Source organism: Bos mutus, chromosome 10, assembly GCF_027580195.1.
Source record: "Bos mutus isolate GX-2022 chromosome 10, NWIPB_WYAK_1.1, whole genome shotgun sequence".
In the NCBI taxonomy this organism is placed as follows: Eukaryota; Metazoa; Chordata; class Mammalia; order Artiodactyla; family Bovidae; genus Bos; species Bos mutus.
The window spans coordinates 65,397,702-65,411,841 of record NC_091626.1 but is presented as its reverse complement, the minus strand read 5'-3'; the positions used below and the strand labels follow the sequence as shown (position 1 = coordinate 65,411,841).

Sequence of the window (14,140 nt, the reverse complement as noted above, 5' to 3'; positions counted from 1 at the left end):
AAATAAACCATACATCAAAATTCCAGACATGAAGACTAGACGTTCAGATCCTGCTATAAAGAGACAAGAGCGCAATCTTCAAAATCTACTCTAAGAATCAACCAACATATTTCTCTTAGATAACACAGTGAAAATTCCCAAGCACTTACTCTCATATATAAATCTTGAATACCTATTCTAAACTTATCACTAACTGGGTCTCTGGAATCTAGACAGCATACATGTCAATTGTGCAGAGACTTCAAAACAGAAAAGGCCCTAAATGCAAGGGGGTATCGTGGACTGAATCCTGGAACAAAAGAAAGAACATGAGTAGAAAAACTGGCGAAACCTAAATAAAACCTATGGTTTAATTAGCAGTAATATACCAATGTGAATTTCTAAGTTTTGACAAATGTACCACGGTTATGTAAGATGTTAACATTAAGAGAAACTAAGTGAGGGGTATACAGGAGTTTTCTTTATTATCTTTGCAAATTTTCTACAAATCTAAAATTATTATAAAATTGAAAAATTCTTTAGATCTTTAAATGATAAAAAAGATTTATTCTATGGAAAAGTTTTGCATTGTTAAGTGTTAAGTTAAACTGAAAAAAGGAAAAAAAAGAAAAAGGCCATGTCTGATATATAAGCTTATACTTCATATTGAGTTAAACCTAAGGCACTCTGTAGTTATTTAAATTCTAGAGATTTTTCCTCTCAATGAAAAAAAAAAACCCTTCTCCTTTTTAATTGGAAGGGGAGGAAGGGAAGTGATCATAAATAGGACATCAAACATAGTGGTTACTCTGGGATGAGGAACTGGTTGGGCCAAGAGTGATAAGAAAGACCTTCAATTTTAATTCTATGAACTTCTGTATATACTGAGTATGTATTCATGTACTAATTGTATAAATATTTTAAATTTAAATGGTAGATTAGATAATTATATTATGGTAGTCTAGATAATTCTAACTATTGAGAAAAACTGGACAAAATACACAAAGCAAGTCTTTTCGGAAACAAAAAATGCAAACAAGGTAGGTAGTAAACATTTACAGGATAAAAATGTAGGAGAGGAAAACTCAGAAAGGTGAGCACCATACTTGGAGCTACTTTAGGATCATTTATTTAATAGTTAAGAAGCAGCTGACAGGCTGGCAAGCCGAGCATGAATTTCGATAGAGTCACAGGACAACTAAGGAGAATAAAAATTTGAGTTCAGGGTCCAAGTTAAAGGTGTGGGAGCTAGGGGGGGTTATCCCTTATAAGTTCAGATATGAATAGTGACCCTGAAAGGCTGCATCCCAGAAGAAGGAGTGAATTGGAAATTATCCAGCTTTCCCAGGCCCAACTCCTAATCAATTCAATTCTTGATTGGATTATCTGTGTCCTTAGCTACCTGTCAAAAACAAGTACCCTTTCTAAAGGAGGGTAAAATCATTCAGGTATCATAGCATATCTATTACTTTTCCTATTCAATGCATGAACACAATAAAATAATCAGGCATGTGAGGAGAAAAGACAATGTATTAAAATCAAAACAACAACAGACTATAAAAACAGACATCAGAGGAATCAGGTAACACAACAATTCCAAATGATTCTTGTCTGAGAGCAATAATATTAGTGAATTGGAAGACAGGTCAAAAGAAAATATGACTGAACTTTCCCAAACTGATGAAAAACACCAAATCACAGGTTCTAGAAAAGCACTATGAACCCCAGAAGGTACAAAGGAAAATCAACTATGCACATCATAGCAAAACCACTGAAAACCAAAGACAAAAACAGAAAACAACAGAAACAGTGGTCACCAGAAGACAAAATACAATTTTAGTAACTGCCAAAAGTTATTTAACTAATTAATGAGACAACTAGATGACAAAACTGGCACTAAAAGAAATGAAGTTAGTAAAGTACTTAGCATGGCTGAGAAGAGTGGCTGTGTAAGACTGCCAACTGAGGGCAATAAAACCGCAACCTCCGGGGATATCTTTTCTCCTGACAGGAATAATCTGAGTATCTTATTACATGAAATTAATTTTCATTGCCATCAGACAAGAATTGTTTGCACTGTCAGTTTTCTACAAGTTAAAGCCCACGTTTAACAAGTTGTAAAAAAGCCTAATCAAAAGTAGCAGGGACTTCTCTGGTGGGCCAGAGGTTGAGAATCTGCCTGCCAAAGCAGGTTTGATCCCTTGTCCAGAAAGATTCCACATGCTGCCAGGTAACTAAGCCCGAGTGCCACAACGACTGTGCCTGAGCTCTAGGACCCACAAACCACAGCTACTGAAGCCTGCACATCTGGAGCCCACGCTCCACAACCAATGAAGCCACTACAACGGGAAGCCACGCGCCACAGCTAGAGAGTAGCCTCCACTTGCTGCCAATCAGAGAAAGCCCAAGTGCAGCAACGAAGACCCAGGATAGCGAAAAAAATAAACTAATAAAAATTTTAAGAAAGGGTAGCAAATCAAAGATATACATCCCTAGAATCCCCAGGAGTACTGGCCAGACAACACCTGGCAGGATATTCAAACAACATTTTATGCTTTTTTGTCTCTTCAAATTTTGGATAATTTTTAAATCTCCTCTTACAATCACAACATTTAAAATTATTCTTGATTACACATATACAAGCTACTCTGCTTCTTGGACTGATTTACACAGGTATAGTAAGAAATGTTAATACCAACATATACTACATAAACCTCCTTGTACTATAGAAAGCAAATCTAGAGCCACATGGTATCAATAGTTACAAAGTCATAATAATCACTGCTGCCCGAAGAATTCACAAGAAATTTGGAATTTTATTTTCAATAGCCTCTGTTATTCCAGAAACTTAAAAATTACTATTTGCTTCTAACTCAAAGCCACAGAAGCCAAAAAAGAAAAAAAACAAAACACCACTGGCTTCATCTGTGGTACACCTACAAATACAAGTAAATTCTTCTCTACCTGAAGTCATGCAGATCTACAAGAAGTGACCTTCCTCACTTACTGCAGGCTAGGCTCCTATATGCCACACAAGAGGTCCAAGGTTAGGTTCTCAGGAGGACTTTGTGGACACAGGCTCCACTCATGAAGTGTTATGTTTATTCCTTAATGGTGAGCTTTTCACATCTAATTAAATGAGATTTATCTTCAAATTTGCCTAATTGTAACCTGGTAAAAGGAAAAATTCTTACTGAACCTATGTAAATATACACATTGTCAATGGGCAGTAAAACAATCTCAGTAAACGGCAACTGTACCTAAATTCTAAGGGATCAAAGAGAGCAAACTACCATTTAAAGAATATATCACTCAGATTTGCACTAGTATAGTCTACTAAATTATAGGTCAGAGAAAGGTAAAGAGCTTTATCATGTAACCATCACAAAAATAAAATCAACGATATTCTGAAAAAAATAATCACAATCAGATTTACTCAGTCTCCAATTACTCTCCAATTTACTCAGTCCTGTATAATCAATTCTAGTCGTCCCAGATCATAGGTTAACACTCTATTTTCATGAAAACATCTGCTTCTAGACTAAAAAGAGTCTTAAAAATTCTAACTTGGCATCCCTGATACAGACTGGTATCTGTCCAATATTAGCTGACATATGAGTCTATTATTTAAGAGCAGGGGTAAGCAAACTTTTCCCATAAAAGGCAAGATGATAAATATTTTAGGGTTTGTGGGCCACATATGGTTTCTGTTGCATATTCTTCTTTCATTTTAAAGGGCTCTTTCAAAATGTAAAAGCCATTCTTAAACACAGCCTTTACAAAAAGAGGCTATAGGTTATATAGTTTATCAACTCCTATTTAAGAGTATCCGGTATGTCCTTTTAACCAAGGTTTTGAGGCCACTTTCTTTGTTAAAGATTCAATTTATAATGACAAAATTATGAAGATGAAACAAATTAATTGTTGCCAGGGTGCTGGGATGGGAGGGAGTGAGGTGGGTGTTACTACAAAGGGTTATCCCAAGGAAGATCTCTGTGGTAATGGAAGACTTCTGTATCTTGATTGCAGTGTTGGTTACATTAATCTACAAACGTGGTAAAATGCACAGGGCTCTATGTACCAATATTGATTTCCTGGTTTTGACACTGTAATATGATTATATAAGATGTACAACTAAGGGAAACTGGGTGAAAGTTACACCAGACCTCTCTATCTTTGCAACTTCCTATGAATCTATGATCATTTCAAAACAAAAGTTTTTAAAAAGTTACCATACAAATTTTTAAAAATGGACCACTACCTGAGACCACATACAAAAATCAATTCCAGGAGGGCTACAGCTGTAGCTGCTCTTGCCTGCAGGGGAGGAGGGGGCAGAAGAGGGCCTGCAGGGGAGGAGGGGGCAGAAGAGGAAAGGATCACTGGCAAAGAGAAGTGCACAGACAGTTAGAGAAAGTGCAGGGATCAGCAGCTGGTCTTGCTGTCCCTGTCCCACATTCAGGTCAATAACTAACACAGGTAAGTTCACTTGTGAGGATTCACTAAGTGCACATTTATCTAACAAAAATCTGAAAATTCTTAAAAGTATCTTGTGAAAACATTCATAAGAAAAAAAGTCCCAATATTATTTTTAAAAATTACACAGTATTCTATTATTTGGGTCTCCCTTAATTATTTAACTAATTTCTTATTCAAAGAAATTTAGCTTTGAATACTGGAGTTGCCTGGAGTCTAGAAAGAAGACAAAAATTCTCTTCTATCTCACATATAAGGAACAAATAGGGACCAATTTCCACCGAAGAGCTGTAGTTAAGTCCAGTCCAAATGACTCATGCAAGAAATAAATGGGACCATTCAGGAGATAATAATCACAGAGAAAAGGAGAAAAAGCAAACAACACAGACATTCAGGTTCTTTCCAAGTTTAACTATTATAAACACTATAAGAATATCCCTGACATGGTCCTTTCCAAGCACTTGCCTCAAACGCTTATAATAAATTCCTAGAAGTGGAATTCCTGGGTCAAAGGTTTAGGCACATAAACTTTAAAAATCATGTTACAATCTGTCAAATAATCCTCGAAAATAATGTTCTAATCTGCCCTTGTTCCTGAACAACTTTTTTTTTTTTTTTTATTGACGACTTCTACCACTCCTCTTTTTTTCTTTTTTTTTTTTTCCCCCACACACAATGATGATGAATTTTTTATTTATTTTTTTTTTTCTAATTTTTAATTGAAGGATAATTGCTTTACAGAATTTTGTTGTTTTCTGTCAAACCTGAACATAAATCAGCCATAGGTATACATATATCCTCTCCCTTTAGAACCTTTTTAGAAACCTTTCCTTTTTAGAAAAAAAAAAAAAGAGTAACATGAACAACTTTTTAATTCGTCTTTTTTCTGGCCACGGATTAAACCTGGGCCATGGCACTGAAAGCTCAGAGTCCTAACCACTAGGCCACCAGGGAACTCCCTGTACATTCTTGATAATATTGGTTGTCATCAAACATTCCAATCATTTATATGCTGACGAAAAAAAAAAGAATAAGAGGAGAAAGAAAAATATCTCATTTTCATCTTTCAGTAATTCGTGAATTTATACATGTTTTCATGCTTTCATAAGCCATTTGTATTATTCTTTTCTGAATTGTGTAATCAAGTACTTTACCCATTTTTTCCACTTGAATGGTTTGTGAAAACTACATATTGAGGGTAATGAACACTTTATTTATCCTGTGAGTTAAAAACACTTCTTCCCAGTTTTTCACTTCATATGTAGCTCATGGTGTTTTCTGCTTTACTCAGTTTTTAAACTGTCTTACTGGTAGGTTAAGTAGTAATATTTATTATTTTCACTGTTAAGCTTAAAAGCCTTTTTCATCCCAAATTCGTCCATCTTAATCCATATTTTTACCTAGCACTTCTATGATCTCACTTTTTATACTTAAATTTTTCATGCAAATGGTATTTTGCTGTTGACAGCTCACGAAAAAACATTTCCAAGATAGAACAGGTAACTAAGAGAAGGATTAAGAGGCAAGAAGAATGGTGAGGCCATCAGCAGTCTTCCTTTTATAACTGATGACACTGAAAATGTGGCAATGTCCCTAGGTCTCAAATGCTGTTTATGACAAAACTATTTGACAATTTGCTGGCTCTATCACATTAGTTCTGAAATTTAAAGTACCAGATAATATCTTCAATTCTCAGATTTTCATCTACCACATTTAAATGCTATTATTTTTTGTTTTTCTGGCTGCACACATGGCATATGGGATCTTAGTTCCCAGTGGAAGCACAGTCTTAATCACAAACCACCAAGGAAGTCCCTCAAATACTATTTTAAATGGCTAGATCAGATCAGATCAGTCGCTCAGTCGTGTCCGACTCTCTGCGACCCCATGAATCGCAGCACGCCAGGCCTCCCTGTCCATCACCAATTCCCGGAGTTCACCCAGACTCACGTCCATCGAGTCAGTGATGCCATCCAGCCATCTCATCCTCTGTCGTCCCCTTCTCCTCCTGCCCCCAATCCCTCCCAGCATCAGAGTCTTTCCCAGTGAGTCAACTCTTCGCATGAGGTGGCCAAAGTACTGGAGTTTCAGCTTTAGCATCATTCCTTCCAAAGAAATCCCAGGGCTGATCTCCTTCAGAATGGACTGGTTGCATCTCCTTGCAGTCCAAGGGACTCTCAAGAGTCTTCTCCAACACCACAGTTCAAAAGCATCAACTCTATGGCGCTCAGCCTTCTTCACAGTCCAACTCTCACATCCATACATGACCACAGGAAAAACCATAGCCTTGACTAGATGAACCTTTGTTGGCAAAGTAATGTCTCTGCTTTTGAATATGCTATCTAGGTTGGTCATAACTTTCGTTCCAAGGAGTAAGTGTCTTTTAATTTCATGGCTGCAATCTCCATCTGCAGTGATTTTAGAGCCCAGAAAAATAAAGTCTGACACTGTTTCCACTGTTTCCCCATCTATTTCCCATGAAGTGATGGGACCGGACGCCATGATCTTCGTTTTCTGAATGTTGAGCTTTAAGCCAACTTTTTCACTCTCCACCTTCACTTTCATCAAGAGCTGTTTTAGTTCCTCTTCACTTTCTGCCACAAGGGTGGTGTCATCTGCATAGCTGAGGTTATTGATATTTCTCCCGGCAATCTTGATTCCAGCTTGTGCTTCTTCCAGTCCAGCGTTTCTCATGATGTACTACTCTGCATGTAAGTTAAATAAACAGGGTGACAATATACAGCCTCGACGAACTCCTTTTCCTGTTTGGAACCAGTCTGTTGTTCCATGTCCAGTTCTAACTGTTGCTTCCTGACCTGCATACAGATTTCTCAAGAGGCAGATCAGGTGGTCTGGTATTCCCATCTCTTTCAGAATTTTCCACAGTTTGTTGTGATCCACACAGTCAAAGGCTTTGGCATAGTCAATAAAGCAGAAATAGATGTCTTGCTTTTTCCATGATCCAGCGGATGTTGGCAATTTGATCTCTGGTTCCTCTGCCTTTTCTAAAACCAGCTTGAACATCAGGAAGTTCATGGTTCACATATTGCTGAAGCCTGGCTTGGAGAATTTTGAGCATTACTTTACTAGCGTGTGAGATGAGTGCAATTGTGCGGTAGTTTGAGCATTCTTTGGCATTGCCTTTCTTTGGGATTGCAATGAAAACTGACCTTTTCCAGTCCTGTGGCCACTGCTGAGTTTTCCAAATTTGCTGGCATATGGAGTGCAGCACTTTCACAGCATCATCTTTCAGGATTTGGAATAGCTCCACTGGAATTCCATCACCTCCACTAGCTTTGTTCGTAGTGATGCTTTCTAAGGCCCACTTGACTTCACATTCCAGGATATCTGGCTCTAGGCCAGTGATCACACCATCGTGATATCTGGGTCGTGAAGATCTTTTTTGTATAGTTCTTCTGTGTATTCTTGCCATCTCTTCTTAGTATCTTCTGCTTCTGTTTAAATGGCTAAGGTCTGCCTAAATTCTGGCCTCCAGATAAAATGAAGATTAATGGAAGATTACATTTTACTTGCATTGCACTACATTATCCCAGTGTGTCAATGGCCTTTCACAAGAAAAAAATGTTCCCTGCTCATGTCTGATAGCACTATTACATGAATAATCGACAATACAGTGAATTCTCCTCACCCCACCCCCAAATTTAACTTACCCTGTCATAGAGCTCAATGATTAAGTGATAAGCAGCTTCATCACTTCCAAACTGAAAATCTACAATTCTATCCACACCAAGCTGCTTTGCACTGACTAATCTCCGACTCTTCAAATGTTTTCGGCACTAGCAAGAAAGAGAAGAAAAAGGCATTTAAATAGTAAAAGTGAATTTCTAATCATTCGGTATTGGTTTATAAGTAAGTTTCTCCTTCTAATTTCCATTAGGAATAATATCTTAAGACTAGTAGATAAAACAGTATAGTCTTAAAATCAAAACTTACAGAATGATAATCAGAAGAAATACATTTTATTTCAGACCACTCTGACTGCTAACTCTGAAACAGTATTTCATATTCAATTTTTAAGTAGACAATAACAGATAATGAAATTTACTTTTTTGCTTTATACACTGCTAAATAAATTCCTGTTCTTGTCCTGAAGACCACACACAAAACTGTAACCTTTTTTAAAAGCCTCTTTCTACTCCACTTTTTTAAATATCCCAAATTCCCTTTTGTGTGTTTGTGTCCAAGATTAATGATTTCCACTAATCTTTCAGTTCAAATACAAATTCTGAACCATGAGCGTACTGAAATACTGTAAATCAGTCCTCCAACTTACAACTAATAACCTATTCTCACGAACTTTATTAATAAAGCCCAAGCAGAATTTTTCTGGTACTATCTCCAAGTTTTTGAACAACTTAGCTCAACTCCAAATGCAGCAACTCCTATCTTTTATCAAATCCCATTTCTATGCCTAGTCATAAGGTTCTTGTTCTTATCAGCAATTAAAATAAAATGAACATATTAAACCCAAAGGCAACTTACTTGATAAATACCTACTGTTTTATATTACACGTACTACCCTTCGAAGTGAAAGTCACTCAGTCGTGTCCGACTCTTGCGATCCCATGGACTATAGCCCCCCGGCTCCTCTGTCCGTGGGACTCTCCAGGCAAGAATACTGGAGTGGGTTGCCATTTCCTTCTCCAGGGGATATTCCCAACCCAGGAATTGAACCTGAGTCTCCTGCAATGCAGGCAGATTCTTTACCAACTGAGCTATGAGGGAAACCCATACTACTCTTTAGTATAAATATCTTATGTACGACATCAACCAAAAACAAAACTACTCTGTGGCTCCTTAAAAAATTTTTAACAATTGTTTCTCATTTTTTAATTTGAAAGACCTCTTAGTCAAGACCACAAAGAAAGGATGCTTTCTTTTCCTCAAGACTCAACTCCAAGACAAATTTTACAGATAAATTCATCTAAAACCATCTTTAAAAAAGAAAAAAAGAAGAAGAAATATCCAGGGTCATTCTTCAAATCAATGCCAATTCTTTCATAACTAAGAAGAGTTCTCCAGAGCTACAGTTCAAACTGACTAAAATTCTCATTTTATGTATTCAGGCAGAATTTTATACTCACATTATATTGAGGCAGATATGAGACTTTTCAACCTTCACAGAATAAATAATCTCCCCCTCCTAAATTTAACAGTTTTCATTTAGAAGTGGCCTACATTAATTTTGATTTAAACAGTGACCTACATTCAGGGCTATCTTTAAATCCCCAGGTGAAAATCATAGTCAATTTCCCCAGTAATATTTTTATGAGAAAAATAAAGTTAAAATGAAGATAAAAGGCATCTTTGAATGGAATAGAAGTCCACACCATGGAATGGTAAAAAAGGGAAAATTATCATGAGTATAGGCAGACATATAATACATATGTAAAACCTCTTTTTTCTTTCTCTACTAGCATCTTGGTGAAAACAAGCTTCTGTCAGTGTCACAAAGCTGTATCTGGCATTCCCAAATGTGAGAATCAGGAAAAGTCACTGATTTACCACATACTAAACATGATCCTGCCTGACATACAACAGTAACAGCTGTAGATATTTATAAAGTGCTTAATGTTGTCTACTCCACTGGAGGGAATTTGTATACATATTTAGATTGACATGTATACCTAACTCATCAAAGTTTTTTGTTTGTTTTTTTTTTTGAGTGTCTGATCTCCTATTGATATAGCCTTATTTGGGGATGCTTACACAATCCCAAAAGCATATAGCTTATTATCTGTTATATCATCTGTAAAACTGAAATGATATTTGTTCTTCATATCCACTGAGTTGCTAAACAACTCAAATGAAGTATTATTCCTTGAAGAGTGCTATACAAATATAAAGTGTCATTATTATTAAGGACAATTTCCAAAAGATACATTTTGGGTTACTATTAAGTAAATGAAACTTTTAAGAATTTGATAATTTTGTGACAGGCCTTGCGATTTGGGAAACACTTACCTAACGTGTAATCCAAAACAGATTCTAAGTTGCTGGGGATAAGGATCTTCTCTGTAAAGCCTCTAATGAAATAACACAATGCCAAAACAAATAAATTTCTGAAGGAAAGTGAGGAGGAGAGGAAGAAGGAAATTAATACATATGGAGCCCTACTATGTGTCAGGCATTGTGTTAGGTGCTTTACATTTAACTTCAATCAATCCTCACCAATAACCCCGTAACAGAGGCATTATCTATATTTTACATTTAAAGAAACAAGTCCCAAGAGGTTAAGTAAAATTTCCAAGTTATAAAAGTATTCAAGCAGCAAAATCAGTAATTCAAAGTTATGTATATCTGAGTCTAACATCTTTCCTCTGTACCACGAGCTCTCAGTATACCTGTTATGTCAATAAGCAAATGGGTAATACATTCACAGATGCAGGATCTCAGTTTTAACAGTAAAACAGAGAGAAATGAAAAGTAAAAAGATATGGCTGGTAGCATACTAATGTCATTGAGTATTCCAACAAAATACATACTGGCAGCTGAAAAGTGAACCGTGGAAGACAAGGCTAGGGAAGGAGGGCAGAACACAGAAAGCCAAGAGTGCTGGGGTGCAGGATACAGACTCAGATATCAGACAATTGTAAAAGGTGGGGTAACTAATCAAAATGATGCTGTAGAAAGATCACTGCTGGTCTGAAACAAATTTTTTTTGATAGTGAGAAGCACAGAGTTAAAAGACTATAATGTCCAGCTCTATAAAAGCTTGAATTAGAATGGTAACTTTGGGAAGGAAAGATCTGGAACACAAAGTGGTGTGATGGGTAAAAGGAAGAAGTTAATAAACATCTCCTTTATTCATCCTGTATGTCTCAACTACTCTGTATTTATCTGTTTTATTTATACCAACGAAGAAAAACCAGTTTATAACTTCAATTGTTAGTGACCACTCTCAGGGCCTTAACATTAAGCTTCAAGTATAATAAGGTTTACCTTCATGGCAAAACTAGACGGCATCATATTCTTAGGCCACTCAAATTCTGTTGTGTGAATTCGTATGCCAGATTCGAGTAAAAGTGTAGCTTTAAAGTCTGGTCTGTAGAAGAAAAAAGTCAAAATGTCTTTAGGGTCCTACCAGCACTAACAGTAGGTTGCTTTAAAAAAAAAAATTAATTACATAAGATAAAACAAGCCTATAAAATGCTCTTACTTTTGAAGACGAATAAGATACGTTTTATTATCCACATCGTAAACATTGTTTACTCTCATTCCTAGCAAGCTGCAAAAAGAAAAGAAACAAGTAATAAATCATACTACCATTTGAAACATAAAACTCCCCACAATTTAAAGCGTAAGCGGAAACACAGCCTGCCAAAGAGGGAATCTTTAAAGACAGGGGGTCAACCAGAGTGCAGAGGCTGCTGCTACTGCTAAGTCATTTCAGTCGTGTCCGACTCTGTGCGACCACATAGATAGCAGCCCACCAGGCTCCTCTGTCCCTGGGATTCTCCAGGCAAGAATACTGGAGTGGGTTGCCATTTCCTTCTCCAAAGCAGGAAAGTGAAAAGTGAAAGTGAAGTCGTTCCGTCGTGCCCGACTCTTAGCGACCCCATGGACTGCAGCCCACCAGGCTCCTCCATCCATGGGATTTTCCAGGCAAGAGTACTGGAGTGGAGTGCCAGAAGGCCAGCAACCTTCTGGCTAAACCTCGAATGTAACTGTTTTAAAAAAGTGATAGACCAGCTCCAGGAACATACAATGCTTTAAAGAGTTTTTTTTAAGTGATCCAATACATGTATTAGGAAATACAGTAAAATCTAACTCAACTAATTACAGAAGAAAAAATGTAAACGAAGCCCTGAGAAATATGACAAAGCTCACACAGCTAAATAATATTAATAAAATATTAATAAAAACCGAACTAGAATGCAGATCTCCGGCCGAATCTATTACCTCCAGCTAAAACTCTTTGGGGTGAGGAGGAGAGTCTACCAAACCAAGCCTCTGGTCTGGAAACCTCTGGAACTAATGACTTAACTCTGGTGTCCTGGCGTCCACCTGACTTCTTTGAGTAAACGTTTCCTGCCAGACCGGGGCGACTCAGGCCGGCAAGCGGAGAGCCCTGCCAAAGTGGGACGCAAGACCTGGCGAGACCAGCAGCCCACGAGAGCCGGGGGGTGGCGCACGTGGCCGCCGGGGTCCCCCCGGTATCCTCAGGGCCACGGAAAGATGTCACGCGCTCGCCCACTCAGGCCTAGCCAGGTCTATAGGAGAACAGCACCCGGGGGAGGGGGCGGGGCCGGGGAGGGAAAACACAAGGCCCTTCTTATTTCTACGGTAGGGCCATGGCCTCTGCCTCCTGCACCCCCTGCACAAGCTTGGTCACCCGACGTACGGTACCTGGCATTCAGCTCCGCAAGTACCGCACGGAGGTCAACGGTGCTAAAGCGGGTCTTCATGGCGAGCCTCGAGGTTCTCTACCGCAGTTTCCTCCACTGCCGGCCTGACTCAACGCCGCTACTCTTATGCGCAGGCGCACTAGGCGGATCTACGGCCGCGCAGAAGATCCAATACTCCTCGAAGCGAACGTCTTTGAGTCACATTTTGTGAAGAGTTTGGCAGTCAAGTCGTCGTCGATTAGCTTTTCGTCGTACCAAAACAATTCGAAATAGATACAAATTATTCTCTTGAAACTGCATTCCTTCCTGGAAAGCTTACAAACTAGTCCGGTTACTTTGCTCCCTTGCCTCTCGGGATTCAAGCCAGCCCCCATAGTGACCCCTACTGGTCATAACAATTTATGAGCAACGTACTAGGAGGATTTCCCCAGGTACCGCTTTGTGTACCTGAGGAACTACCACTTTCCCTGGGGCGTACACTGTTGAAATTTAACGCAGTGGACTATTTCATTCGCCCTACAGTTACCCTCAATGATCAAGGCAAACCAACTCTTAAAAAAAAAAAGTTCCTATTCTGATAAGTCTTGCTCGCCGAAGAGCATTTTGCGTTTTACTGTGAGATTCTTATCCATTCTAGGTATTGGGAGAACCTGGGCTCAGCATAGTACCCGATATACAATGCTGCTCCTGCTGCTAAGTCGCTTCAGTCGTGTCCGACTCTGTGCGACCCCATAGACGGCAGCCCACCAGGCTCCCCCGTCCCCGGGATTCTCCAGGCAAGAACACTGGAGTGGGTTGCCATTTCCTTCTCCAATGCATGAAAGTGAAAAGTGAAAGTGAAGTCGCTCAGTCGTGTCCGACTCTTCGCGACCCCATGGACTGCAGCCCACCAGGCTCCTCCGTCCATGGGATTTTCCAGGCAAGAGTACTGGAATGGGGTGCCATCGCCTTCTCCGTGATATACAATAGGGGCTCCATAAACACTTGGCAACCTTAATATTCAGTTGTTTCGCTAGATAATGGTGAAGTAAGATTAAAAATAAAAATGAAAAGATATTAAAAAATAAGAAAGCCTTTTTTAAGGTAAGAACTCAAAAGAGACGGGGTCTCGCTATGTTGCCCAGGCTGGAGTACAGTGGCTATTCACAGGCGCGATCCCACTACTGATCAGCACGGGAGTTTTGACCTGCTCCGTTTCCGACCTGGGCCGGTTCACCCCTCCTTAGGCAACCTGGTGGTCCCCCGCTCCCGGGAGGTCACCATATTGATGCCGAACTTAGTGCGGACACCCGATCGGCATAGCGCACTGCAGCCCA

The 14,140-nt window shown here is 38.8% G+C and overlaps 1 protein-coding gene across 4 annotated transcripts in view; it reads right to left on the bottom strand.

The window, feature by feature from the left end:
* The window catches only part of NEMF (nuclear export mediator factor), a 56,594-nt gene extending 43,623 nt beyond the window's left edge, over positions 1–12,971 (bottom strand). For all 4 annotated transcript variants that reach the window (XR_011465681.1, XM_070378113.1, XM_070378114.1 and 1 more), the window contains exons 1-4: positions 12,826–12,971; positions 11,636–11,704; positions 11,419–11,521; positions 8,127–8,252 (exon numbers count right to left, since the gene is read on the bottom strand). Coding sequence is in view for 3 of the 4 variants with exons in the window: in XM_070378113.1 (XP_070234214.1) it covers positions 8,127–8,252; positions 11,419–11,521; positions 11,636–11,704; positions 12,826–12,884 (357 nt within the window). In the remaining variant the exon portion in view is untranslated. The remainder of the gene's footprint in view (positions 1–8,126; positions 8,253–11,418; positions 11,522–11,635; positions 11,705–12,825) is intronic.
* Positions 12,972–14,140: the final 1,169 nt, after the last annotated feature.